The sequence below is a fragment of the Ovis canadensis genome, chromosome 1, assembly GCF_042477335.2.
Source record: "Ovis canadensis isolate MfBH-ARS-UI-01 breed Bighorn chromosome 1, ARS-UI_OviCan_v2, whole genome shotgun sequence".
Lineage (NCBI taxonomy): Eukaryota > Metazoa > Chordata > Mammalia > Artiodactyla > Bovidae > Ovis > Ovis canadensis.
The window spans coordinates 181542334-181569766 of NC_091245.1; the positions used below are offsets into that span (position 1 = coordinate 181542334).

Sequence of the window (27433 nt, forward strand, 5' to 3'; positions counted from 1 at the left end):
GATGATCAGGAAAAGGTGCAGAGTCCTGGAGATCTCACCACCTAAAAAGTCTACAAATCTAATGTTACAAACTGACTTATGCCCTCCTCCCCAAGTAATGTTGAACTGCTAACCCCCAGGACCTGTGAATGTAATCTTATTGGGAAGAAGGCTCTTTGCAGATGTAGTTTGATTAAGATGAGATCATTAAGATGGGCCCTAATTCAATGTGGCTAAAATCTTTATAAAAAGAGAGAGATTTTGGACCCAGACATGCACAGAGAGGGGAACAGAGTGTGAAACACACACTGACAGAACGCCATGATGACAGAGAGAGGGACTGCACGGATGCAGCTGCTGGCCAAGGAACCTCAAGGATCCACCATCACCACCAGGATGAGCAAGAGGCAAGAAAGCAAAGGACGCCACCAGAGTCTCAGAGGGAGCATGGCCTGGCCGACATCTTGATTTCAGATCTACTCTCTGGAACTGTGAGAGAATACATTTTTGTTGTTTTAAGAACCAGTTTGTGATACTTTCTTATGGCAGCCCTGGAAAATTCATGCACCTAATAACACAGAATTCTAGGCTGGCGCATTACTGTCCAGTGCAATACTGGCTTCATCTTCATTTTCCTTTTCCAGGGAAGAGCAATGCAGAAATGAGCCATGTTCATCAGACCAAAGATAGTGTAAGGTTCTCCAGCCAGTCAAGAGGGAGAAAGAGAGAGAGAGGGGGAGAGGGAGGCTGTAATCAGTGAAGTTAATGTAAGCAGGTCAATCACTAGTAAGATCAGACTATAGCAAAATGAGTCAGGAGAGCAATGAGGGTAAGTTTTGGAGACTGTTTGCCACATCCCTGAATAACAAAGAACCTGTATACAGAATTTGGTATACAGAGAATACTGGTGGTCCAGTGGTTAGGACCTAGCACTTTCACTGCCAGGGCTGGGGTTCAGTCCCTGGTTGAGGAACTAAGATTCCGCAAGTCGTGTAGCCAAAATAAAAACAAAGAACCTGTATAAAATGTAAGAGTGACAGTCGTTGCTCAGAAGTGGGCAAACACAAATGCTAGTGTACCAGGGCTTCTGGATGATGATGATAGTGTTGAAATATTTCGTACAATAAACAAGAATGGAAAATAATATAACAAACACTTATGTACCCACAACGTTAGGAAGCAAAAAGATTATCAGAATTCCCTACTTACCCCTGCCCGTCCTCTTCCTTCATCCCCCAAAGTAACCATTATAGGGATGTAATTTTTCATAGGTCTCTTGATTTATGCACATCTTACAAGAAAGCAAGGACTGAAAGTTTTCTATACCATTCTTTCAAGGACATTTATATAGTGAACACCTCAGAAGACAGAGACGGTGTCCCCCTCTGGGGCAAAGGTCAGGCAGGCTTTCTGCCCATGTTGTGACCAGACTAATAAAGTCCTTGCCTCTAACCCAGGAGTCTGGGTCTTCTATCAGTATTGATGAAGCTGTGGCAAATGGGGTAAAGTCTCAGGTTTTTTCAAGTTTTTTAAAACAATGGTCTTAAATTTGGTGTTTATTATTTCCATGTATATGTATATTTTATTAAAGACAGAAATATAGACAGACAAGTAGATAGATACTGTTTTGCTTATTTACAAAGTTTTTGTAAATAGGATCATGCAGTATGTATCCTTCAGCAACTTTCTCTTCATTTATCTCCTTTAGTTTTTCATACTCATCCATATTCTAGTTCATTCATTTCATTCTTGTTGGTGACTCCTTGTGCGTATGTAAGAGTTTTCCTTGTGTACAAATTTAGGGATGGAAATGCTGGAATCTAATGTGAAACCATCTTCAGCTTTAGTACATATTGCCAGTTTGCTCTCTGATATGGTTGTACCAAACATTTTCATAAGCAATATGCAAGAGTTCCTATTTTTCTCCATTCTTGGAAATGTGGTATTGTCATACTTTTGTTTTTACCTATCTGATGAGTATGAAGTATTCCCATCTTTTCACACGATCTTTGGTCATTCTTCTCTTCAGTTGATGTTTATATTCTTTACCCATTTTTTTCCATTGGGTTACTGTGTTTTCCTATGAGTTTTCAGGATTCTTTATATATTCAAGATACTGATGCTTTGTCTGTTCAGTTTAGTCGCTCAGTCATGTCCAGCTCTTTGCAACCCCAGGAAACACAACACGCCAGGCCTCCCTGTCCATCACCAACTCCCGGAGTCCACCCAAACCCGTGTCCATTGAGTCGGTGATGCCATCCAACCTCTGTTGTCCCCTTCTCCTCCCGCCTTCAATCTTTCCCAGCATCAGGGTCTTTTCAAATGAGTCAGTTATTCACAAAGAATTGGAGTTTCAGCTTCAGCATCAGTCCTTCCAATGAATATTCAGGACTGATTTCCTTTAGGATGGACTGGTTGGATCTCCTTGCAGTCCAAGGGACTCTCAAGAATCTTCTCCAACACCGCAGTTCAAAAGCATCAATTCTTCAGTGCTCAGCTTTCTTTACAGTCCAACTCTTACATCCATACATGACTACTGGAAAAATCATAGCTCTGACTAGACAGACCTTTGTTGGCAAAGTAATGTCTCTGCTTTTTAATATGCTGTCTAGGTTGGTCATAACTTTTCTTCCAAGGAGCGTCTTTTAATTTCATGGCTGCAATCACCATCTGCAGTGATTTTGGAGCCCCCCAAAATAAAGTCTCTGGCTCCTCTTCTGTAAATGGAACATTTGGACTAGATGATCGCCCTGAGTACCTTCCCAGATGTAAGTTTCTCTAACACTATCAGTCCAGGTTATGTGCACCAGCCAGGCAACAGCAGGACCTATGCGAACAGTCTCCTCTTCACTATAACTTGGTAAGTGACTGACTAGCTTCTGTGTTTTTCCCTCTAACTCCTCCGCATGGGTAGCCACTTTGTCCTCTGGGTGCTCACAGCACCGCTCATGTTGCTACTATAACACCATCACATTATGCTTTTGATAATAACACCATCTGTCTCTGTGACTAGATAATGAGCTACACAAGGACAGGGTTGCCTCTAGCATATCCTTAGTACCTCCTATAGCTCCTGATTTAGTGAATGTCTGATGAATGATGGAGGGAGCATGGGCAGGTAGGAAGAAAGGATGGAAACAGAGAAGACAGAGAGAGAAGGAGGAAGGAATGAAGGAGGGACAGAAGGACAATATACACCCAGTGAACATAAGTTATTAAAACAGTTACCAAATCATTTGTATTTGTTTATAAAAAATTTGTTCTGTGATGTTTGTGACATGAAGAAGAGGAACCATTAATGAATATTATTGTAGCCATTTTACATGGAGAATCAGCTTTTCGAGATCACATCATAAAACAATGGTATGCCTAATAATTGTGTGTGTGCTCGGTAGTGTCCGATTCTTTGCAACCTCATGAACTGTCGTCCACCAGGTTCCTCTGTCCGTGGGATTTCCCAGGCAAGAATACTGGAGCGGATTGCCATTTCCTCCTCCTAGGGATCTTCCCAGCCCAGGGATCGAACCTGCATCTGCTGCATTGGCAGGTGGATTCTTTACCACTGTGCCATCTGGGAAGCCCTAATACTGATTTTTAATCTCATGTGGACTGCAAGGAGATCCAACCAGTCCATCCTAAAGGAGAGCAGTCCTGGGCGTTCATTCGAAGGATTGATTTTGAAGCTGAAACTCCAATACTTTGGACACCTGATGCAAAGAGCTGACTCATTTGAAAAGACTTTGATGCTGGAAAAGATTGAGGGCAGGAGGAGAAGGGGACGACAAAGGATGAGATGGTTGGATGGCATCACGGACTCAGTGGACATGGGTTTGGGTGGACTCCGGAAGTTGGTGATGGACAGGGAGGCCTGGCATGCTGCATTTCTTGGGGTTGCAAAGAGTCAGACATGACTGAGCAACTGAACTGAACTGAACTGAATTTCTGATTTTTAATCTCATGTTCTAAGAAAGTCTCATTATTTTAGCAAAACCAAACTAGATCTTGAATTAAACTCACTTTTACCCTCTTTCTGCAACAGAGCTGCATTATTTGCAATTTTGAACTTTTCCCTACTGACATGTTCTAAAGGATTAAAAAGAGACTTTCTAAGCTTTAAGACCTTTCATAATTGTGATCTATATATCAGAGATGGGAATACTTCAGTACTTCTTCCCTCATAATTATAATGCAATTCCCTACTTGTAGCAAACATAGTTAACAAGTTATATATATAAAAGCGCTTTTGTTGTCATGACAACAGGAAGCAGCAACAGAAGGGGAAATCTTGGCTCTTAAGAGTGGTCTTTTATAAGGTATCAGAGTCCGTTATGAATTCAATACCTTCATTTAGTTTTGCCTTTACATGGCTTGCTTCATTGCTGCAAAGGTAATCTAACTTTCTCAGTTGAATATTAGCCTCTGGAAAAGCAAAGCAACATCTGAACAGGACTTTTTATCCTTTCCTGGGGGAGGGGTGCATTATCTGCTCATCTTGAAAAACTGCCCAGTGTTTTCTATCTCTTACTCTTAATGTATTTTTTGCAGTTTATTATGCCAGTATCTCTGAGGTTTGGTTTTTTGTTTTTAATTTTTAATTGAATGATAATTACAGTGTTATGTGTCTATTGAATATAAGCAAAGTGGCTCAGTCGTGTCTGACTCTTTGCAACCCCATGGACTGTAGCCTACCAGGCTCCTCCGTCCATGGAATTTTCCAGGCAAGAATACTGGAGTGGGTTGCCATTTTCTGCTCCAGGTATCTTCCCAACCCAGGGATCAAACCCAGGTCTCCTGCATTGCAGGCAGACACTTTACTGTCTGAGCCACCAGGGAAGCCTAAACAGGTGAAAGTGAAAGCCACTCAGTCATGTCTGACTCTTTGCAACCCCATGGACTACACAGTCCAGGGAATTCTCTAGAGTACTCCAGAGTACTGGAGTGGGTAGTCTATCTCTTCTCCAGGAGATCTTCCCAACCTAGGGATCGAACCAGGGTCTCCTGCATTGCAGGCAGATTCTTTACCAACTGAGCTATCGGGGAAGCCAACACAGTGGCTTTTTAAAAAAATTAATTTCTTTACTTTAATTGAGGCTAATTACTTTGCAATATTGTGGTGGTTTTTGCCATACATTGACATGAATCAGCCACAGGTGTACATGTGTCCCCCATCCCAAACCCCCCTCCCACCTCCCTCCCCACCCCATCCCTCTGGGTTGTCCCAGTGTACTGACTTTGAGTCCCTGTTTCATGCATCAAACTTGGGCTGGTCATCTATTTCACATATGGTAATATACATGTTTCAGTGCTATTCTCTCAGATCGTCCCACACTTGCCTTCTCCCACAGAGTCCAAAAGTCTGTTCTTTATATCTGTGTCTCTTCTGAGGTTTTTTAAATTGTAATTAGTAAGATCGTTATTCAAAAATAAAAAGGTAAGTAGATTATGAGAGCCAGACTAGGAATAAAAGAGTGTGGAGATAAAGAGTGGGTTAGCGTAACCATGGCAGTAATACATCTGCTCTGCTCCTCTTCAAGCAGACCTCTTTCCAGCTGGCCCCACCAGACACACTAGCTTCCAGACATGCTGGTGACATTGGTGATCTCATGATTGTGCACCTTGAGGAAGTGTGATAGTGAAAGCCACTCAGTTGTGTCCAACTTTTTGCAACCCCATGGACTATACAGTACATGGAATTCTCCAGGCCAGAATACTGGAATGGGTAGCTTTTCCCTTCTCCAGCGGATCTTCCCAACCCAGGGATTAAACCTAGGTCTCCCTCATTGCGGGCAGATTCTTTACCAACTGAGCCATCAGGGAATCCCACAAGAGCAACTGGCAAGGTGTTGACAAGTAGGGCCATCCACTAGATGGTTCCTTTGGAACAGCACTTCCCAAAGTGTGGGTGCAATTTATGTGATCAGAATCTCCCCGCATTCTGTTAAAAACACATTATTTTAAAGTTCTATTCCTGATCTGCTGAATCAGAAATGTTGGGGGTTGGGTTTGAGAGATTTGAATGCTAAAAAGCACACTACAATTTGGGAACTACTGCCTTAGAGTGACATTTGGAAAAAAAAAAAAGAAAGGAGGGAAATCCCTCTGGCATTAAGTACATAAGAAGGGAGGAGGTGTCTTCAGCGTAGGTAATGAGAAGGGAAGCAGACAAGCTAAAGATAAAGCTGGCTTGTTCACAGCTTTCCTTAGGCTTTTACCTTGGTTCTGACTACTATAGATTTAAGCCAGACGAAAGTGTGCTGTAAACATATGTGCTGTGGGTAATGCTGGTGTTGGTTTTTGAACCTGAAAAATGAGCCTGCTTCTAAGCTAACTCATTGTGCTAGCACCAGAGTTGCCAATGATGATGTTTTCAGCTTCCCAGAAGAGTCAGGCAGGCAAGCTAAATTAACTGTTAGAATATTGGGAGGTCCACATCCACAGTGAGATACCACTTCATACCCATTAAGATTAAGTATTATCTAGAAGACAGACGGTCGCACAGAGTCGGACACGACTGAAGCGACTCAGCAGCAGCCAGCAGCAGCAGAAGACAGACGGTAGTTAGTGTGGACAACGGTGTGGAGAAATTAGAAACTTTTACATTGCTGATTATGTAAATTGCTAGAATGTATAATGATGCACCTCTTTGGAGAACATTTTGGCAGTTCCTCAAAAAGTTAAACATAGGAGGACTTCCATGATGGTCCCGTGGTTGAGGATCCTCTTGCCAATGCAGGGGACATGGGTTCGATTCCTAGTCCTGGAGGATCCTGTATGCTGTGGGCCAGCTAAGCCTGAGTGCCACAACTACTGAGGCCTGCATGCCCTTAGAGCTGGTGATCCACAACAAGAGAAGCCATTGCAGGGAGAAGCCCACGAACCACAGCCAGAGAGTACCCCTGGCTCGCTGCAACTAGAGAAAGCCCGAGTGCAGCAGGGAAGACCCAGTACAGTCGAAAATTAAAAACAAAAAAAAGTAAAGTGTTTTGAGTTACCATGTCACCCAGAAATTATACTCCTAGGGATGCATTCAAAAGAACTAAGAACACTTGTTTACACAAGAACTTCTTTACAAATGTTCATAGCCCAAAAGTAGAAACAATCAAAATTTCCGTCAACTGAAGAATAAACAAATGTGCTTTATTCATGCCATTGGAATATTACTGAGCAATAAACAAAAATGAAGTATTGACACATACTGCAACATGGAAGAACCTTGAAAACATTATGCTAACTGAAATGAGCCACACACAAGAAAGCATATATATTATTTCACAATATATGGAATAGGAAATCACCTATGTGAAATAGGCAAATCCCTGGAGACAGAAATTAAATTATTGGTTACCAGGCATTGTGGGAAGGAGGGAATGAGGAGTGACTGCCAACGGGTACAGGGCTTCTTTAGCGGGGCAATAAAGTATTCTAGAGTTAGGTAGTGGTGATAGTTGCATAGCTCCGTGAATACACTAAAACTACTGAATTCTATACTTTTAAGAGTGATTTGTGTGGTGTTATCTATGTCTCAATTTTAAAAAGTGATGGAGAAATGGCCAAGAAAGGAGTCAGTTTGACTACATGAAAAAAAAATGGTTTGGGGTTGTCTATAGGAAAAGCTAACTTCTGTTTTCTTCTCTTCACCCAATACTTCCAACATCAGATGTGTGGATCTTACACACATCAAGCAATTTGGTGACACCAGCTGTGTGTCCTATGATTCAATTCAATGCCGACAGGATCTCCTTAGTGTCTGCATCAGATCCCATAAGTTAGGGGCTCAGTCCCAAGCGACCACCCACCTCCCACTTCAGATGCCGATCACAAGTCTAGATTGTTACCCATGCGCTGATCAACCAGCTGTTAATCAGAGGTTGCTGTGACAACCCTCCCCCATAAGGTTTGATTAATTTGCTAAGTAGCTTACAGAAGAAATACAATTTATTTACTAGATTACTTGTTTATTATAAACAGGATCCCCTGGAGTAGGAAATGGCAACCCACTCCAGAATTCTTACCTGGAGAATCCCAAGGGCAGAGGAGCCTGGCAGGCTACAGTCCATAGTGCCGCAAAGAGTCAGACACGACTGAGCAATTAACACTTTCACTTTAACTCAAGATGAGCAATATGGAAGAGGTGCATAGGGTAAAGTCCAGAAGTGTCCTGAACACAGAAGCTTCTATTCCCATGGAGTTGGGGTTCTCCACCTTCCTGGCATTGGATGCATTCACCAACCTGGAAATTCTCCACACCTGTATCATAGGAATTGTTATGGAGGCTTCATCCATAGGGATGACCAATTATTAACTCAATCTCCAGCCCCCTCCACTTCCTGGATGATGGAGGCAGAGCCGAAAGTTCTGAGCTTCTAATCATGGCTAGGTCTTTTGGGTAACCAGCTCCCATTCTGAAGTTATCCAGAAGGCTACCTAGAATCTTCATTAGAACAAAAGAAACTCTTATCACCCAGGAAATTCCAAGGGATTTAGGAGCTCTGTCAGGAGCCAGAAATAGGACCAAATAGTAGAACAAAAGATGCTACTAGTGCTCTTCAGCTCAGTTCAGTTCAGTTCAGTCGCTCAGTCGTGTCCGACTCTCTGCGACCCCATGAATTGCAGCACGCCAGGCCTCCCTATCCATCACCAACTCCCGGAGTTCACTCAGACTCACGTCCATCGAGTCGGTGATGCCATCCAGCCATCTCATCCTCTGTCGTCCCCTTCTCCCCCTGCCCCCAATCCCTCCCAGCATCAGGGTCTTTTCCAATGAATCAACTCTTCTCATGAGGTGGCCAAATATTGGAGTTCCAGCTTTAGCATCAGTCCTGCCAACGAACACCCAGGACTTTTATCACTTAGGAAATTACAAGGGTTTTAGGAACTCTGTTTCAGGAACTGGGGGCAAAGGCCACATTTTTTTCCTATTATTTTACTGTGGTATTAACATGCTGTATTGAGGTAATCAGAGGCCACACAGCCCCCTCCAAGAGAGGGTCATCCGTTTATTGGATGGGATAGAGAAATATCAAGGAAGACTTGCCCAAAAAGGACATTAGGGATGAGAATGAAATTAAAAGGCCATTGTAAAGTAATTAGCCTCCAAGTAAAATAACTAAATTAAAAAAAAAAAGAAATTAAAAGGGCAGATATCAGAGACATAGCCCTTTTGAGAAACAGCAAGGAATTAGGCATGTGAGGGACTACCAGGCAAATAAACTAGAGAACAAGACAGTGATTAAGAAAAGTCCTGAGTGATTCAAACCAGTGGAGAAAAGATAAACTTGTTAATAGGTGGTGCTGGGACAATAGGAGAGCCATATTGAAAAAAAAAAAAAAAGACAAAATCATTCCTCATACCATATACTAGTGTTAATCACAAAGGGATAGAGATTTAAGTATTAATAATGTGATATCATAAAGTACTAGAAGAAAACACTGGCTTCAGCAATCTGGAGTGGTGAAAACTTTCTGGACTCTAATTCAAAATCCAAGGAAAAGACTGAGAGATAAAGTTACATGAATCTAATCAAGCCTCTAGCTCTAACTGCCAGTTTGTAAAAAATACAAGGGATAAAGGAACCAAAAGGTGCAACCAACAAAATCCAGAATATGAGTGTATCAGGTTTTTACTGCTTTGTGAGCAGCTTTCTTCAACAAATAAATGCCAAAAGAGTGTTGCAGTGGGGAGTGTTGCCTTTAGATTAAAAGAGATTCAAAATACTTATCAACCAAATGAAATATATGGATCTTGTTTGTACTCAAAATGTTTTTAATACTGAAAAACACAATTTTTAAATAAATGAAGAAATTCAAACACTGTGTTCTTCTGAAGTTGCTCAATCGTGTCCAACTGTTTGTGACCCCATGGACTTTACAGTCCATGAAATTCTCCAGGCCAGAATACTGGAGTAGGTAGCCTTTCCCTTCTCCAGGGGATTTTCCCAACCTAGGTATTGAACCCAGGTCTCCTGCATTGCAGGTGGATTCTTTACCAGCTGAGCCACAAGGAAAACCCAAGAATACTGGAGTGGGTACCCTATCCCTTCTCCAGCAGATCTTTGAGACCCAGGAATTGAACTGGGGTCTCCTGATTTGCAGGCAGATTCTTTACCAACTGAGCTATTAGGGAATCCCTGTGTTGGTATTGGATAACTTTTAAAATTATCATTAATTTTATTAAGTATGATAATGGTAATATGTTATATTAAAAAGAGGAGGCCTTATCTTTTAGAGATATGGATTGAAATATTTACAGATGAAATGGTATCATCTTTGGTATTTAAAATAATCAAAAAAAGATGTGTGTGGGAAATGGAGTTCAGTTCAGTCAGTCAGTTGTGTCCGACTCTTTGTGACCCCATGGACTGCAGCGCACCAAGCTTCTCTGTCCATTACCAACTCCCGGAGCTTACTCAAACTCATGTCCTTTGAGTCGGTGATGCCATCCAACCATCTCATCCTCTGTCATCCCCTTCTCCTCCTGCCTTCAATCTTTCCCAGCATCAGGGTCTTTTCAAGTGAGTCAATTCTTTGCATCAGGTGGCCAGAGTATTGGAGTTTCAGCTTCAGCATCAATCCTTCCAATGAATATTCAGGACAGATTTCCTTTGGGATGGACTGGTTGGATCTCCTTGCAGTCCAAGGGACTCTCAAGAGTATTTATTCTCCAACACCATGGTTCAAAAGCATCAGTTCTTTGGCACTCCGCTTTGTTTATAGTGCAACTCTGACATCCATACATGACTACTGGGAAAACCATAGCTTTGACCAGACAGACCTTTGTTGGCAAAGTAATGTCTCTGCTTTTTAATATGCTGTCTAGGTTGGTTATAACTTTTCTTCCAAGGAGCAAGTGTCTTAATTTCATGACTGCAGTCACCATCTGCAGTGATTTTGGAGCCAATAAAATAAATTTTGGAGCCAAACAATAAAATTTCATTGTTTCCACTGTTTCCCCATCTATTTGCTATGAAGTGATGGGACTGGATGCCATGATCTTAGTTTTCTGAACATTGAGTTTTAAGCCAACTTTTTTGCTCTCCTCTTTTGCTTTCATCAAGAGGCTCTTTAGTTCTTCTTCATTTTCTACCATAAGGGTGGTGTCATCTACATATCTGAGGTTATTGATATTTCCCCCAGCAATCTTTATTCCAGCTTGTGCTTCATCCAGCCCAGCGTTTCTTATGATGTACTTTGCATAGAAGTTAAAGAAGCAGGGTGACAATGTACAGCCTTGACGTACTCCTTTCCAGATTTGGAACCAGTCTGTTGTTCCATGTCCAGTTCTAACTGTTGCTTCTTGGCCTGCATATAGACTTCTCAGGAGACAGGTCAGGTGGTCTGATATTCCCACCTCTTGAAGAAGTTTCCACAGTTTGTTGTGATCCACACAGCATTTTCTAAAAACAGCTTGAACATCTGAAAGTTCATGGTTCAGGTACTGCTGAAGCCTGGCTTAGAGAATTTTGAGCATGACTTTGCTAGCATGTAAGATGAGTGCAATTGTGGGGCAGTTTGAACATTCTTTGGCATTGCCTTTCTTTGGGATTGGAATGAAAAGGTGTAAATAAAATAAAATGGTACGCTTTTAAAAATAATGATTAAAGTCGGATAAGAGTCAGACCCAACCGAGTGAACAGTAACAACAAAAGCTGGGTGATAAGTATATGAGTGTTCATCATTCTGTTCTATCTTTTCATAAAAATACTCTTCTCATTCCTTTGGAAGTAAGTCTGAAAATTCTCAGATCCACTAAAGGCCTGGTGAGCAAGGATAATGCCAAGCTGAAATTGGCCTCTGAGCGGGTATAGCCCTGGGGATAAGAAGGCTAGATAAGGCACCATCAATGAGGGTCAAGGACTGGACCAGGAGGGTGTCATGGATGGGGGAGGGGAGGAGCTGGGTATGGACACTATGAAACTGGTAGAAGTGGTAACACTTGATGACCTACTGATGGAGAATGCTACAGAAGTAGGAATCAGGGATGACTCAGGCTCAGATTGGCTGTGTGGTTCATTTAACAAGCAAGGAAATTCAGAATTTCCCTGATGGTCCAGTGGTTAAGACTCAGCACATCCACTGCAGGGGGCATGAGTTTGATTTCTGGTCAGGGAAGTTCCGCAAAAAAAAAAAAAAAAAGGAAAGAAATTCAGAAGATATTAAAGTTAGGGGTGAAGGAAGTGACAGGTTCCACTTCAGTTTGTCTTTGTGCCTGTGGAACATCCAGAGCTTAGGAAAAAAGTCTGCAGTAGAGACATGGTGTTGGCCGTGATCAGCTGCAGCATAATTTCCATGGAAACATGTAGCATGTGGGCACAAGAAAACACTTCCTTTGTGAGCAAGCTTTCTTATCTAATTAATAAATTAATCTTGGACTATTGTTAACATTAAAAAGCAAAACTGGCTTCATCAAGGATGATATATGAGACCCGAATAGTAATAATCTATGATACCCATGATACCCTGTTGTCTCTCGATTTCCATTATGAACAGGTCATAGATCTTCAGAGTTTCACTGCAAGGCTTTCTTGTTTCATTTCTTTCCCCTACTTCTCAAGAGAACACTAAGGCTTAAATGGGCTTCACTGGTGGCTCAGATGGTAAAGCCTCTGCCTGCAATGCAAGAGACCTGGGTTCAATCCCTGGGTCGGGAAGATCCCCTGGAGAAAGAAATGGCAACCCACTTCACTACTCTTGCCTGGAGAATTCCATAGATGGAGGAGCCTGACTGTAGGCTACAGTCCATGGGGTAGCAAAGAGTCCAGACACGACTAAGAGAATTCACTTTCATTTTCAAGGCTTAAATACATTAGGGAGAAAACATCTCATATGGAAGATCAACTTTTTCCTACTTTGCCCTTTTTCTATTGTCTATAGTATAAATATTATAAAAAGTGAAAACGTTAGAACCATCTAGATCCAGGGGCATCATTCAATTTCCTATCTTTTAAACAACCATGATAGTTGTTTAAAACTATTCTGTTTGTGTTAGTCGCTCGGTCGTGTCTGATTCTTTGCGATCCCATGGACTATAGCCCTCCAGGGTCCTCTGTCCATGGGATTTCCCAGGCAAGAATATTAGATTGGGTTGCCATTTCCTTCTCCAGGGAATCTTCCTCATCCAGGGATTGAACCCAGGTCTTCCGCATTGCAGGCAGATTCTTTACCGTCTGAACCACCAGGGAACAAAGGAGCTGTTGGTTTAAAAAAGTATTTAGGGATTGATTACACCTTGGATAAGGGGAAAGAGAAGACTCTTCAGCCCCTATCATATCTGTGGCTAGGGGAACATCAGGCCATCTGCTAGGCTTTAACAAAACATGGCAATAACATTTTGGTTGAAAGCACAGAATGATTTTACAAGCCAAAAGTAAAGTTTGTAAGCAGTTGAGGCACTTGTAGGTCTTTTTTTTCTTTTTAAAGGTATTTGTATATTTACCATTTATATTCAGATAAGAAGAGAAGCACACTGACATCTTTCTTTTTCTGTTCTGGGCTTATTCTCCTAATCTTGTGTTGACTGCCCAATTCAAACTCCTCAGCTTGCCGTTCAACACCTCCATAATTTGGCTTCACCCAAAATGACTTAAATCAGAATTTTGAGGGTTGGGCCCAGGCATCAGTTTGTTTTCTACTCTCCCCTGGGGATTGTGCAGCAGTGTTGAAACTGACTGTGGTTACAATATGAATGAGGAGAAGACAGCTGGGATATTTGGAGTATCTGTGAAAGTGAAAAGTGAAACTGATAGTCGCTCAGTCATGTCCAGCTCTTTGTGACCCCATGAACTGTAGCCCGCCAGACCCCTCTGTCCATGGGACTCTCCAGGCAAGAATACTGGAGTGGGTTATGGTCAGCAGCAAATGTAAGAACTGAAGTTTTTCAGAGCTTCTGGTGGCAGCTGTGATGTACATGTCTGTGCGCCTGTGATCTGTGTTTGCTGTGTCTCTGCCCTGCTTGTAGGTGACTGCCGTGCGGGTGTATGTGAACAGCTCCTCCGAAAACCTTGACTACCCGGTCCTGGTTGTGGTTCGCCAGCAGAAAGAGGTGCTGTCCTGGCAGGTTCCTCTGCTCTTCCAAGGACTGTAAGTGGATCTTGCCCTGACAGCTTCATTACATTTGTTTTCCCTTCAACATCCTAGACTTCAACTGCTCTTTCCCCTAGAGAAATCAGACGTTCGACTTGTTGACATAGTATGCATGCTGAGTGCAAACAGTTGACATGCTACATGCTCTGACTGGTTCAGCTCTGTCCAGCTTCTCTCCTCTTTGATAATCTCTGATATGAACCTAGAATTGTAGCACCTGAAGAATGTCTTGGTTGGTTAGTGGGTCCTCCACGGAGGACAGGGCTAGGCCTTGCAGTCACCTTAAGTAACACCTCCCATTCTTCACAGTGTTCACCGAGTGTGCTTTCTTTATCCCATAATATTTATTGAGCAGTACTAAATGATAGATGCTGGGGATACAATGGTGGAAAACAACAATGAAGTCTCTTCCTCATGGAGCTTCTATTTTCGCAGGGGACACTATAGGGCATTGGAGCACTAGCAAGAGCAAACCAGAAAGCGTGCCGACATGGGCACGGAGCACAGTGTGAGGTCATTTCGGAGGCTAAGAACATGAGGACTGAAATACTCACTCTGATGCCTTGACTCGAACTCTGGGGCTTTCTTTATATTCGTTTAGCAAAGGCTTAAAGAGCGGCAAAATGGAATCAGTTTGTTTTATCAGAACAGTTTCCCTTCCAAAATCTGATTAATTTTCTGATTGAATTAGGAGGGTGATATGGCGATGCAGACACAGCCTAAGTGAACTGGGCCCTCAGCAGTCCCCTTATCTGTGTTATAATGTCACACAATTCTGTGCCAAGTACTTTAGCTGTAAAAATCACTGTCGGTAGGTCCAGTATGAAGTTTTAAATATAAGGACCTGGAAAGAAATTCAGAGAGAACTGAAAGGAAATGTTTCTTTTCCTGCTTGTTCACGGAGTGTCCTTTTCCTTCTCGCTGGTTTTCCCTCCCCTGGCTGCTGCAGATACCAGAGGAGCTACAACTACCAGGAAGTGAGCCGTACCCTTTGCCCCTCCGAAGCAACCAATGAAACAGGACCTCTGGAGCAACTGATATTTGTAGATGTCGCATCCATGGCGCCCCTGGGTGCCCAGTACAAGCTGCTGGTTACCAAGCTCAAGCACTTCCAGCTGCAGTAAGCAGGACTCCTTGTGGCCCTTCTCTGTTCGTCTGTCTGCTCTTCCGGTGCTGTGCGTGCTTGGTGCTGCTTCCTCCCTCCCAGATCAGCACTCCCGAAGGAAGTCAGCCACTTGGCATATTGTCTGTGCACCTTCGGAACTCCCCTGCTCACAGCTGGGCAGCAGGGCCTTAATCTGTGCAACAGGGAGGCAGAAGGGGACTGGAGCAGAGGGGAGAGAGGTGGACCCGATAGGCGTATCCGTTCCTGGGGGTCTGTGAGGACCCCCTCCTGTCTGTCATCCAAGCTAGAGTGATGTCCAAGCACTAGTGATGGGTATTTCTGTGTTCCTCTCCAGTGCCACTTTCCTGAAGGCAGTCTTAGTTTTGTTTTAAGGAAGATCTTAAGCTGTTTTTCTCATCCTTATTACTATTCCAGTTTTCTCTTTCTGGTTAGGAATGTATACAGACTGAAAATAATATTTTATGTGGCTTTGTCCTTTGTGTAGAAAACATGATGACTGCTTCCTCCTTCTCCTTGCACTACTGTCTTTTGAAACCAAATCAGTCAGGATACATCATCTCAAGTTGTTTACCTTAGACATGGAGTATAACAGATTCAGTGGAGGGCATTGTCTCCGAAGGTTCTGTTCCCTCTCAGAGGTTACTCATGTAAAATATTGCATAAATCTGTGTGAAAAGGTAAACAGAAAGGCTAAGGTTATTCCTTAATAAGGTCAAAAACTTCAGGGAGTTTCCTGTCCCGTCTTACTCTAAGCTCAAGGGTTCTCAAGGATTCAAACCGTTTCCTCCCTTTTCAGTGTTCTAAGGAAACATCTTAAAATATATCATCAAATTGGTTATATTAAAATTTTCACTTGTACTCATCAAAAGGTATCATTAAGAGAACAGAAAGACAAGCCATAGACTGGAGCTCATGCTTCCGACACACATAAGAAAGGACTCATATACAGAATACGTAAAGAACCTCTGCAAATCAGTAAGAAAACACTGGCACAATTTTGGTTGCCGTCTCCAGTATCACCCACCCTTCAGTGGCTCTGGCTTCTTCTGGTTGAGGATCTTAGAGCCTATGAGTCTGAGCACTGCTCAGGTTCAGACTCCATTTCAGTGGGGCGAATAGGTTTTCTGAGGCAAAAATGAGGAGCTCTCAGGGCCAGAAACTACTTGAAAGAACAATCCCAACTCTGACTGCTCACTAGAACTTTGGGACAGAGTCAGAAGAATCTCAGGAGGAGAATTAATGTTTATAGTTACCCAATGTAAATGAACAACAGAATATGTGATGGGTTTTCTAAATCCCACTAGTCTTACTTGGCATATTTGAGTCCATTTATATGTTGCTTACAAGAGTACAATCTTTTAAAAAGAATGTATGAATGTAAATAAAAGATAATAAAAGAAATATCATGCTGATACTAAATAAAAGAAAGTTGATATAGTATATCATATTATATGAGATATTCCTTAATGCAAAATGCATTATTAGCTATAGAGAAATGTATTTTTGCAGCTTATTTTTCTGATCAGAATGTTCTGCTCTATTATAAAACTCTCCTTAAATTTTCTCAGGCAGTTTATTCTGGAGTCTGTAGCCAGTGGAGTGGCTAATAGCAATCAGATATTTATCTTGGTCTTCTCTGTACCCTGTGACAGTGTATATATACCTGGATATAGATGGACAGATGGATTAATGAATGTTCAGAAGGATGGAGAAGTAGTTAGAGCATTTTACAAGTCCCTCCATTAACTACGGAGTAAAAAAAGTGATGTGATGATTTCAAGAGCAAAGAACCACCTACCTACCCCCCAAAAAAGGCAGAAAAAGATCAATTATATCAGTCTCTAGGAGGGAGGTTTGGTCATTATAATATATATATTTTTAATAGAATCTCCATGTGATTCTAACGTGCAGCTAGAGTTGAGAACAACTACCTTTAAGCAATTTCTAAATGTGGTTCTTGTCTTTGTTTTAATATTTAAATTTATTTGTGATATTAAACGTGTGGGAATGCGTGCTCATAACCTGAAGGACGTGGCACATATTACTTGAACAGAGGGCATTTTGAGCTTCAGAGAAGCCTGCATCTACTAATTGGCCTCTGTGTGTCTACCCTGTCACTGTCACTTGGTAGCAGTGTACCTGAATCCTAGGGCTAGTATCTCTAAGGCTAATTAGACGCTTTGGAGAACTGAATTCTGTGAAACTGAAGTCGTAAGGTCACAAGTCTGCGAGTGTTAATGAATGATTCTCATGTAGTGAAACTGCAAATCTATTCTCACATTGTTTTTTTGTTTCTGCCTCTCACAGTGTGACTTGACTTCAGCAACCAGACATTCAAGACTGTTTCAAAATGCACATAGTTACAAGTGCTTTTCTGAGACTAAAATAAGCCAGAGAAGAGATGGAACTTTATGTGTCCCTTCCTTCCTGGCCCTGGATTGTCCCACACCAGCCTTGCTGTGTGTTAGTTATTCAGTTATGTCTAACCCTTTGCAACCCCATGAACGGTAGCCTGCCAGGCTCCTCTGCCTATGGAATTCTCCAGGCAAGAATACAGGAGTGGTTAGCCATTTCCTTCTCCAAGGGATCTTCCCGACCCAGGGATAGAACCAGCGATCCTGCATTGCTGGAAACCCAGAAATCCAGAGAATGATGGATCAGGCAAGAGCTGAGGTCTGGGGACATCTGGACTCTAGGTATTGAGAGAAACACTGAAGAATTAACTCAACTTTCCTAACATTGAAGTTTCTCTTGTATGTTTTTCTGTGTCAGACTAGCAGGTACATGAAGCATATCCAGGGATTTTATTTTCTTGAATTATAAATTTTAAGAATAGAAGGACATTTGGGGATTGAACTCACTCATTTCATTTTTACAGATGAGCAAACTGATGCCCAGAGAGGTTAAGTGATTTGTACACACACAGCTGGGAAAGGGCAAAATCAAGACTAAATTTGACCCTGACTTGCAGGTCTGAGTTCTTCCCACTATAACATGCTATTTCTACTTTCTGTTTTAAAACTGCCTTCTGAATTTTTGTTGATCTAAAAATATTTCTCCATTCCAAGAAGCATTTCTTTATTTAAATCCAGCTTAAAAAATAAAATTATGCTTTAAAACATTACTCCTCACTGTCTTAACTCTCCTGCACCTGCCTACACACACACACACACACACACGTTTTCCCCTCACTCCTTTTCCCAGACACCATTGCTCTGGTGTTCAGTGTGCCAGAGTGTGATGCTGCAGACAGGGGCGAGCAGAAGGCTGTAGGAACAGGCAGACACCTGACCCTGGGGTGGGAGAAGCTTGGAAGGGCCATTAAGAAATTTGGACAGTTGTCTAAATTGTCATAGGTGTGTGGAGAATGGATTTGAAGGGGGCAAGACTGGAGGCAGAGAAATTAAAAGGACTGATGCTGTGATCAAGATAAATAATAAGGAGATGAATGGAAGAATTTGGAGGTGAAGTTGACAAAGCTTGATTGAATATTTGGGGTGAGGGAAATGGGAGAGTCAAGGATGACCATATAACTTGTAGATGGCGGTGCCTCTAAGAGAAAATGAGAATTTTGAGGAGGGAAGGAAGAGATGATAAGTTCATGCTGAGCTTGAAGTGCAGGTACCCAGCAGAGTGTCGAATGTACACCAGCACAATGCTCAGGAGAGAGGGCTGAGCGACACAGCGCCCACCAAAGAGAAGCTTCATGTGGAAGGCTGGGCCATGTGGTGCCCAAGGCAGAATTACAGGAGACAAAGGGAGAAGCAGGCAGTACCCCATCCTTGCTCTTTGAGACCATTATGCTGTACCAGGGTGTTTAGACTTCACCTTGCAGGTTATGGAAGCCACTAATGAATCTGATCTTTGAGATGATTTTAGTAACCATGTGGAAGATGAATTGGAGAGGCAGGGGTAGAGACAAATAGGCAAATGAGAACTTATTTAAATAGAGAAGAATAAAAAAATTATCAGAACCTGAATATATTATGGCAGCAACAAAGTTATAATGTAGAAAAAGAGTCAAATAACACACATGGGGAAAATTTACAAATCCAAAAAATACACGTGGCATGATCAAACAAGGAGGGAACATATGTATACCTACAACTGATTCATGTTGATGTTTGACGAGAAACAACAAAACTGTGCAAAGCAATTATCCTTCAATTAAAAAATAAATCAAATTTAAATTTTAAAAAGACAGTCATTAAAAAATACAGTACTTGAATCCTTCAACCCTCCTGTAGCCTTCTAAGTGGGATCTTGAGTCTGTTTTGAGAGGGAGTTTTCAGTGTGCTAGCGCAGCTACTGTGCCATAAATAGCAATAGATTTTTGAGGAAATGGATGAGTGAAGAGGCTTTTAGACCATTTTGCTATGCGTCATCCTATGTAATTGCCCTTTGATATTTGGGGTAGACTACATAATGATTTACATTGCTTTTCATGTTTGTTTGTTTGTTTTCTTATTGAATGTTACTTGAGCAAAGACAGTGCTTCACGAGTTACAATTATATAGAATCAGTAAGACAGAGTGAGCAGTAGTTGTGGAGGGGAATCCAAGATGACTCCAACAATGATATCAGGATTCAGGTGAGGCTTATGGACAGATGTGGCAGATAAGGGTCAAGGAAAGGGGAGTACATTCCATTTTGATCATATATGGACTTTGAGATGCCTTGAGGGACAGTGAAGTGCAGAAGCCCAGCAGAGAAGCACTCTTCAGTGAGTGGAGCTCTGGATGTAGCCCTGGGCTGAATATGGAAACTTGTGATTCTCTGGCATTGTTGCAGCAACTCTGTGTGTGTGTGTGTGTGTGTGTGTGTGTGCAGACACATACATACATACATATATATGACATTTTTGTGGCAATTATAACATATGGTTATACATATATGAATGAAGATATATATGGTTAAGGAAAATGAAGAGATCAAAAACAGGACTGTGGGTCAGATCCTCATGTAAGGGATGGTCTGAGAAACAGGAACTCTCAGAAGAAGCTGAGTCGGCATGGGCAGATGCATGAGAGAAAACCCAGGAAAGCAGATGTCACAGAGCCCATGAGAGGGAAAGTTCTAAGGCAGAAGGTGTGGTAGTCAGTGCCAAATGTCACAAAGAGGGAAGGAGCGTTAGGGATTAAGTCACTGGATTTAGCCAAGAGGAGGTGACTGGCAACCTCAGCAAGATGGTAGGGAAAGAACCCTGACAGCAGTGGGGAAGGGAAAGTGTGAATGAGGGATGGGAGCACAGCGCCCTGTGAAGAGGCTGGTCTGTGAAAGAGAGGGAGGATACAGAATGACATCGAAGGGGGGAAATCCAGGGAAAACAGCACAACTTTGTTGGGGGCATTTGTTTGTTATTTATTTTGAAAATGGTTGAGACTAGAGTATGTTTATAAACCAAGGAGAAGCAAGGCAAATAAAGTTTATAGGACAGTTCGATTTTTGTAGAAGCAAAGTCCCAGAGAAGAGAAGAAAGGACAGAATTTAGCACATGCATGGAGAGTTTATCCTCTGACCAGAGCCATGAGGTGGAGGGCTACAGATGGTGGAGGGCTGTGGGGAGATTTGTGGTAAACAAAGTCAGTGCATGACAGATGGCAGGAAGGAGATAACGGGAAACGATACTCTGAAGTCCATAGTCCAGGTGAATAACCAGTGTAATTTCCTTCGACAAACAAAGGGAGGGTTTTGAATCCCCACTCTGCTCTGTGCTAGGGGCTTGCTGTCATATAATAAGATGAATATGAATCTCAGAGTCTTCTCTGTACTCACCTCAAAAAAATGACTTAGCTTTTGACTTTGTCTTTCCACTGATCCTTTCTTCCCATCTCCCTTTCCTTGTTCTGTTTCATTACCTCCTGCACTCTGTCTCTCTATCCCTTCCCCCTGGACCCCTCTCCCCTCTTCTCCCATCTCTCGACTCCTCTGTTCTTTTTCTCTTTCACTTTCCCTCAAGCTAGCCACAGTGAGGAAACAAAGTTAGTTTTTAGGTTTTCTTATTTATTAGGTAAACTTTTGTTTCTTGTGTTTAATTTTTTCAAACAAGTAAGTCAAAAATTATACACTTCCTTCTCTAAAACTGAAGGTGTACATGTGTCTCAGTTAGACTTGTTCTGTTGTTTAATGACTCCTGATAAAATAAACCTTCTCCACCTCTGCTGGAGGCCTATGGGGAAGGAAGCAGAACCTTTCATCTGCAACAGACACCATGTTTATTTTGCACACACTGTTGACTCCAGGAGAAAGAGGAGAGTACATGGGATAGTCTTAAGGAAAATAATATGTTTTTGAAGTTTGTATGTGTTGTACTAGTAAAGACAACAGAAAGAACAAGGGGGAAAAAATAGAAAATTCCTATCCATGTCCACACATTCAATGTCTTAACTGGAATACAAATGACAGGGGAGAATTTAAAAACAAATTTCTGGCCAAAGAAAACTCTTTGCTTCTGGAAATCTTAACCTGTCTGTTGCCAGCCAAGAAAACCACTGTCCTTTTCATTCCTCTGACCTGGCAACAGACAGAACTGAGGGCCCGTGTTGCCCTGGTAACTGCAGATGGCATTCTGCATGCTGCAGAGAGCCATGCACAGCGTGTGGTTCCTGACTCTGGCTGAGGAGTCTCAGAGCACACACAGAGCTGGATTTGATACCAACTTTAGCTTCTTTATGTGACATAAGTTCATGTGTTATTAACCATGCTTCAGCAGAACCAACCTTTGACTCTAATGATGATTGCTATTGAGAGTGGATATATATATAAATTATATCTACTGCTAAATTCTAAGTCTAGTCTGCTAATGGCCTAAATTGTTTGTCATTACCTTTAGAAACAATGCTCAAAATCTGTGACTTCTAAACAACACCTCCAATTACACACTTCATGCGTCAAATGTCCTGACATGCCCTTTCTAAAGGAATCTTTAGTAAAAATGTTAAATGGTTTAATTTTTATAAAAGGAAAAATTAGGAGTGGATAAAACAAGACTCTTTAGAGAGCATCAGGGGATGAAGCTGTGGAGGGGCCCCAGAAGTTCAGGTTTCCAGAAGGGCAGGTCACACTGAAGGGTTGTGTGAAAAAATCTCATGCCATTCTCCTGATGCAGGCATGGAGAATAAAGTGAGTATGTGTGAGTGATCCTCACAATTAAAGATGAGCCAAGAACCAGAAAGAACAAAAGCCCTTGCATGACTACAGAGGAGACCTAATCTGTTTTTGCATTTTCCAGTCTCTTGAACTGTTCACATGTGTCCTTTCCAATAGCACTCTATGCTACCAAAGTATGTGTCCCACATCCTCCTCACTCTCCTCAGTGCTGGATCACTGCTGTCTTTCACAGAAGATGCAAATATCTAATAAAATAATTTCTAGAAAGTTGATAATTGAAAAGAAAATAGCTTCATTATACACTTTTGGTGGTATGTGTATTTTAAGAAGGGTCTTAGACGGCAATGCCTAACCCAAAGAAGACCTGATCTTGGAGGGAAATGTAGACAACTGTGGCGTGCTTGGGGCAGGAAGAGCATGCTCCTATCCCTAGAGACCCTCCCATGGTGATTATCTACTCATTGTGTTGTTTAAAAAGTGATATTTTTGCCATGGATACATCAAAATTATTTTTAAGTTCTATCTGAATTATGCAAAAGAACCCCAAGCCTTCTTTTCCTCTCTCTTTCAGCCCACTTCTGACATCTAAAACTTATAGTTGAGTATAAAATCTTAAGAGAATCTGAAGACAAATGTGTCTATAAAAGTCAAAGTACTTACTTGTATAGGTATAACTTTATGGGTTTATTTAAAGACATAAAATTGATCCCTTCCCCAACTTGATCATTCTTGACAGCTGAAACCACCAAGTTCCCATGCAGTGTACTTTGTCACTTTTATGGGCCCAAACAGAACACCTTTCTCAAAGGGTAGGGCATTTCTTGTATCTAGTTTGAGATTTTTTTAAGAAACAACTTTTGCTTGCTAACTTATGTTTTTCTTTCACTTTTCCCCCTTTCCCTTGTATTTCTCAGGACAAATGTTGCCTTTCACTTCACTGCCAGCCCCTCTCAACCTCAGGTAAGTGAAGGCTTCAAAGTTATCATGATTCTCACCCAAAGAAATCATGGTAACAGGTTGAGTTAGCATGTGGTGTTGCCCTTAATCTTTTACAACTTGAGCTATATTGGTATTTTTGGAATGTGGTTCTTATAATTGAGATTTTAGTCACATCATTAACCTTATCACTTGAACTGGTGTGAAACGGGAGGCGTGACATGTTTACAGATATTCCTTGTCTTAACCTTCATTCATCAGATTGTGGGCCAACTATGCACACCAGGTACAGTGTTAAGCTGTATTAGGTGCCAGGGATAGAAGGATGAAGAAGAAGAGAAGTGCGACTTCTGCCTGCACGGACCTTATAATTAGGATGGGGATGGGGAGACAGAGAATGGAAGGCCACCACTAAACAGATACAAAAGTAAACAACTGATCTGGAAAATATAACAAAAATGAGACAGATTTTAATATTTTAATGGATAAAATTCATTTCTTCCATCATTAAGAAAGAACAGGTATGCTGACAAAAATTATCAGAAGATTTAGATACTTGGGTTATGCTCTTCACTAGGCCATAATCGTAAACCAAATAAACTGATTAAAACTTTGATTCAGGCTGCTTTTCTAGTGATACTGCTAGCTACTTTCCTTTTTCCTTTCATAGATTCTAAAAGAGTAAGGTTCATGCAACAACCAAGTTTAAAGCAGATTTATTTAATGTCCTGGTGTTTCTTGTAAATTTTCAGTAGGCTGCAATACAACTTTGGTCAAAAGTGGCCTTGGATATACTAGAACTGGGATTAACATATTGTATGGATGCTGTTGTAAATCTATTACAATCACTCGTGAGCTAGTGAACCAGTTCTCAGAGCAAAGCCCTGTTTTGTAGAGTTTGCCCATTTCTGCAGTGTAAATACCTCCACCCCGGCCGATTTCAGACTGCCATCATGACATCACGGAACACAGAGTTGGAAATCCATGTGCACAGTCAGCTCCCCAAAGCTGCCAAAGCCAACACCCACACACCTTTAAGAGTCACAGGTCCCATCAGTAAGTCTCCACAGTGCGTGTATGCTGCCCCCCAGTGACAGGAGAGCTACAGAACCACAGTCCACTGACCTCAAAGTATTGGTCACGTAATTCATGAAATGTTTGAAAGCACCAAGTGAGAGGCGCAATGGGAGGTATCTAGATAGGAAGGGAAAAACTTGCACCCAAACTGCAGAAAGAGTACAGTCTAATAGTCCAGTCCAGAGTCCTGAATGTCGTGATGGACTTTGTAGACTGAAAACCAGTGGTGATTATATACTGCAGCTTCTTTCCATTAAAAAAAAATTATTAAACACTAAAGTCCAAACCATTTGTATATAAATTAGAAACTAGAGTAAAATATACCTAGAAAAACTCATGAAACAAAACAAATTCTTTGACACCTGTAAGGTCTTATTTTACTCATAACTGTTCCCATTTTGGCCTATATTTTTTATCTTCTTCAACTGTAGAAAAGAATTTCTGTACCTTTAAATTCATCCAAACTATTGTACAGACTCAGACAACCTGCAACATCACTGCCTACCTCTGTTCCTATAGATAGAAGCAGGTTACGGAAACTGGTTAGGTAATCAGGATGTAAGAAGGTGATTTTTAGCCTCAATTCCAGGCATTGCTTTAGATCCTTCTCATTTGCTTCTTTCTGGTACAAGTACAATATCAAGACAACGGGTTTATTTACTTGGGATTTATGGTAATTCAGAGGTAAAGAAAACTGGTGGGACTTCACTGGTGATTCTTCAAGTGGTTAAGAATCTGCCTGCCAATGAGGGGACATGGGTTTGATCCCTGGTCAGGGAAGATTCCACATGCCTCAGGGCAGCTAACCTCCTGCGCCATAACTACTGAAGCCCTCATGCCCTAGAGCCCCTGCTCCACAACAAGAGAAGTCACCACAATGAGAAGCCCACACACTGCACCTAGAGAGTAGCCTCCACTCACCACAACTAGAGAAGGCTCGCATGTAGCAACAAAGGCCCAGCTCAGCCAAATAATTAAATTAATAAAATTTAAGGCAATTTAAAAACCCAGAAGATTGGTAATGTTTTGGCTTATAGATAAGACTTCAGTAGAGGTCTACAACTTGCACAAAATGAACTCCTAGAATATGTGGGAATATATATGGCATTCATTTTCATTACTGCTAATAGTTCAGTTCAGTTCAGTCTCTCAGTCGTGTCCGACTCTTTGCAACCCCATGAATCGCAGCATGCCAGGCCTCCCTGTCCATCACCAACTCCCGGTGTTCACTCAGACTCACGTCCATCGAGTCAGTGATGCCATCCAGCCATCTCATCCTTGGTCGTCCCCTTCTCCTCCTGCCCCCAATCCCTCCCAGCATCAGAAGCTTTTCCAATGAGTCAACTCTTCACATGAGGTGGCCAAAGTACTGGAGTTTCAGCTTTAGCGTCATTCCTTCCAAAGAACACCCAGGACTGATCTCCTTCAGAATGGACTGGTTGGATCTCCTTGCAGTCCAGGGGACTCTCAAGAGTCTTCTCCAACACCACAGTTCAAAAGCATCAATTCTTCAGCACTCAGCTTTCTTCACAGTCCAACTCTCACATCCATACATGACCACTGGAAAAACCATAGCCTTGACTAGACAGACCTTTGTTGGCAAAGTAATGTCTCTACTTTTGAATATGCTATCTAGGTTGGTCATAACTTTCCTTCCAAGGAGTAATAGCCTTTTAATTTCATGGCTGCAGTCACCATCCGCAGTGATTTTGGAGCCTTCCCCCCACAAAAATAAAGTCTGGCACTGTTTCCACTGTTTCTCCATCTATTTCCCATGAAGTGATTGGACCAGAGGCCATGATCTTCATTTTCTGAATGTTGAGCTTCAAGCCAACTTTTTCACTCTCCTCTTTCACTTTCATCAAGAGGCTTTTTAGTTCCTCTTCACTTTCTGCCATAAGGGTGGTGTCATCTGCATATCTGAGGTTATTGATATTTCTCCTGGCAATCTTGATTCCAGCTTGTGCTTCCTCCAGCCCAGCGTTTTTCATGATGTACTCTGCATATAAGTTAAATAAGCAGGGTGACAATATACAGCCTTGACATACTCCTTTTCCTATTTGGAACCAGTCTGTTGTTCCATGTCCGGTTCTGACTGTTGCTTCCTGACCTGAATACAGATTTCTCAAGAGGCAGGTCATGTGGTCTGGTATTCCCATCTCTTTCAGAATTTTCCACAGTTTACTGTGATCTACACAGTCAAAGGCTTTGGCATAGTCAATAAAGCAGAAATAGATGTTTTTCTGGAACTCTTTTACTTTTTCGATGATCCATCAGATGTTGGCAATTTGACCTCTGGTTCCTCTGCCTTTTCTAAAACCAGCTTGAACATCAAGAAGTTCACGGTTCATGTATTGCTGAAGCCTGGCTTGGAGAATTTTGAACATTACTAGCGTGTGAGATGAGTGCAACTGTGCAGTAGTTTGAGCAGTCTTTGGCATTGCCTTTCTTTGGGATTGGAATGAAAACTGACCTTTTCAAGTCCTGTGGCCACTGCTGAGTTTTCCACATTTGCTGGCATATTGAGTACAGCACTTTCACAGCATCATCTTTCAGGATTTGAAACAGCTCAACTGGAATTCCATCACCTCCACTAGCTTTGTTCGTAGTGATGCTTTCTAAGGCCCGCTTGACTTCACATTCCAGGATGTCTGGCTCTAGGTGAGTCATCACACCATCGTGATTATCTTGGTAATAGTAGCCATAATAATGCCTTTGAGATAACAAAGTATGGTTTCCCTAAGAACCAAGAACACATGTTCGGAATTCCAGAGTATTCACCTTTGGAAGAGCCCTGTATTCTATGTATTTGAATCAAGCTCCAAAATAAAAGCGCAAAATGAAGTGGGTTCTTGAGAGCATTGCCGTCTGTTACAAGGCATGAACAGACTTCCAAACAGTAGCATTAATGATACTCTTTAATCTTAAGATAATTTTTCCCTACTTGGAAGGTTTTGGATTGTTGAAAAGTTCTATTTTCATTGCTCTGGTTCTCAGGATAAGATTAGTTAAGAGGATGATGGAATGCAAAATGAAGTTTTAATGGGTTTGCCACTCCTTCAAAGTGATAGATTTACTAATGCCTGGAGATGGGGGCTTTTTTGTTTGTTTTCCTCAAAGTCTTTT

The 27433-nt window shown here is 41.8% G+C and overlaps 1 protein-coding gene across 7 annotated transcripts in view; it reads left to right on the forward strand.

Moving 5' to 3' along the window:
- The window catches only part of SIDT1 (SID1 transmembrane family member 1), a 115149-nt gene that overhangs the window by 26822 nt on the left and 60894 nt on the right, over window positions 1-27433 (forward strand). For all 7 annotated transcript variants that reach the window (XR_011249229.1, XR_011249228.1, XM_069553579.1 and 4 more), the window contains exons 2-4: window positions 13934-14055; window positions 15008-15178; window positions 23209-23254. Coding sequence is in view for 5 of the 7 variants with exons in the window: in XM_069553579.1 (XP_069409680.1) it covers window positions 13934-14055; window positions 15008-15178; window positions 23209-23254 (339 nt within the window). In the remaining 2 variants the exon portion in view is untranslated. The remainder of the gene's footprint in view (window positions 1-13933; window positions 14056-15007; window positions 15179-23208; window positions 23255-27433) is intronic.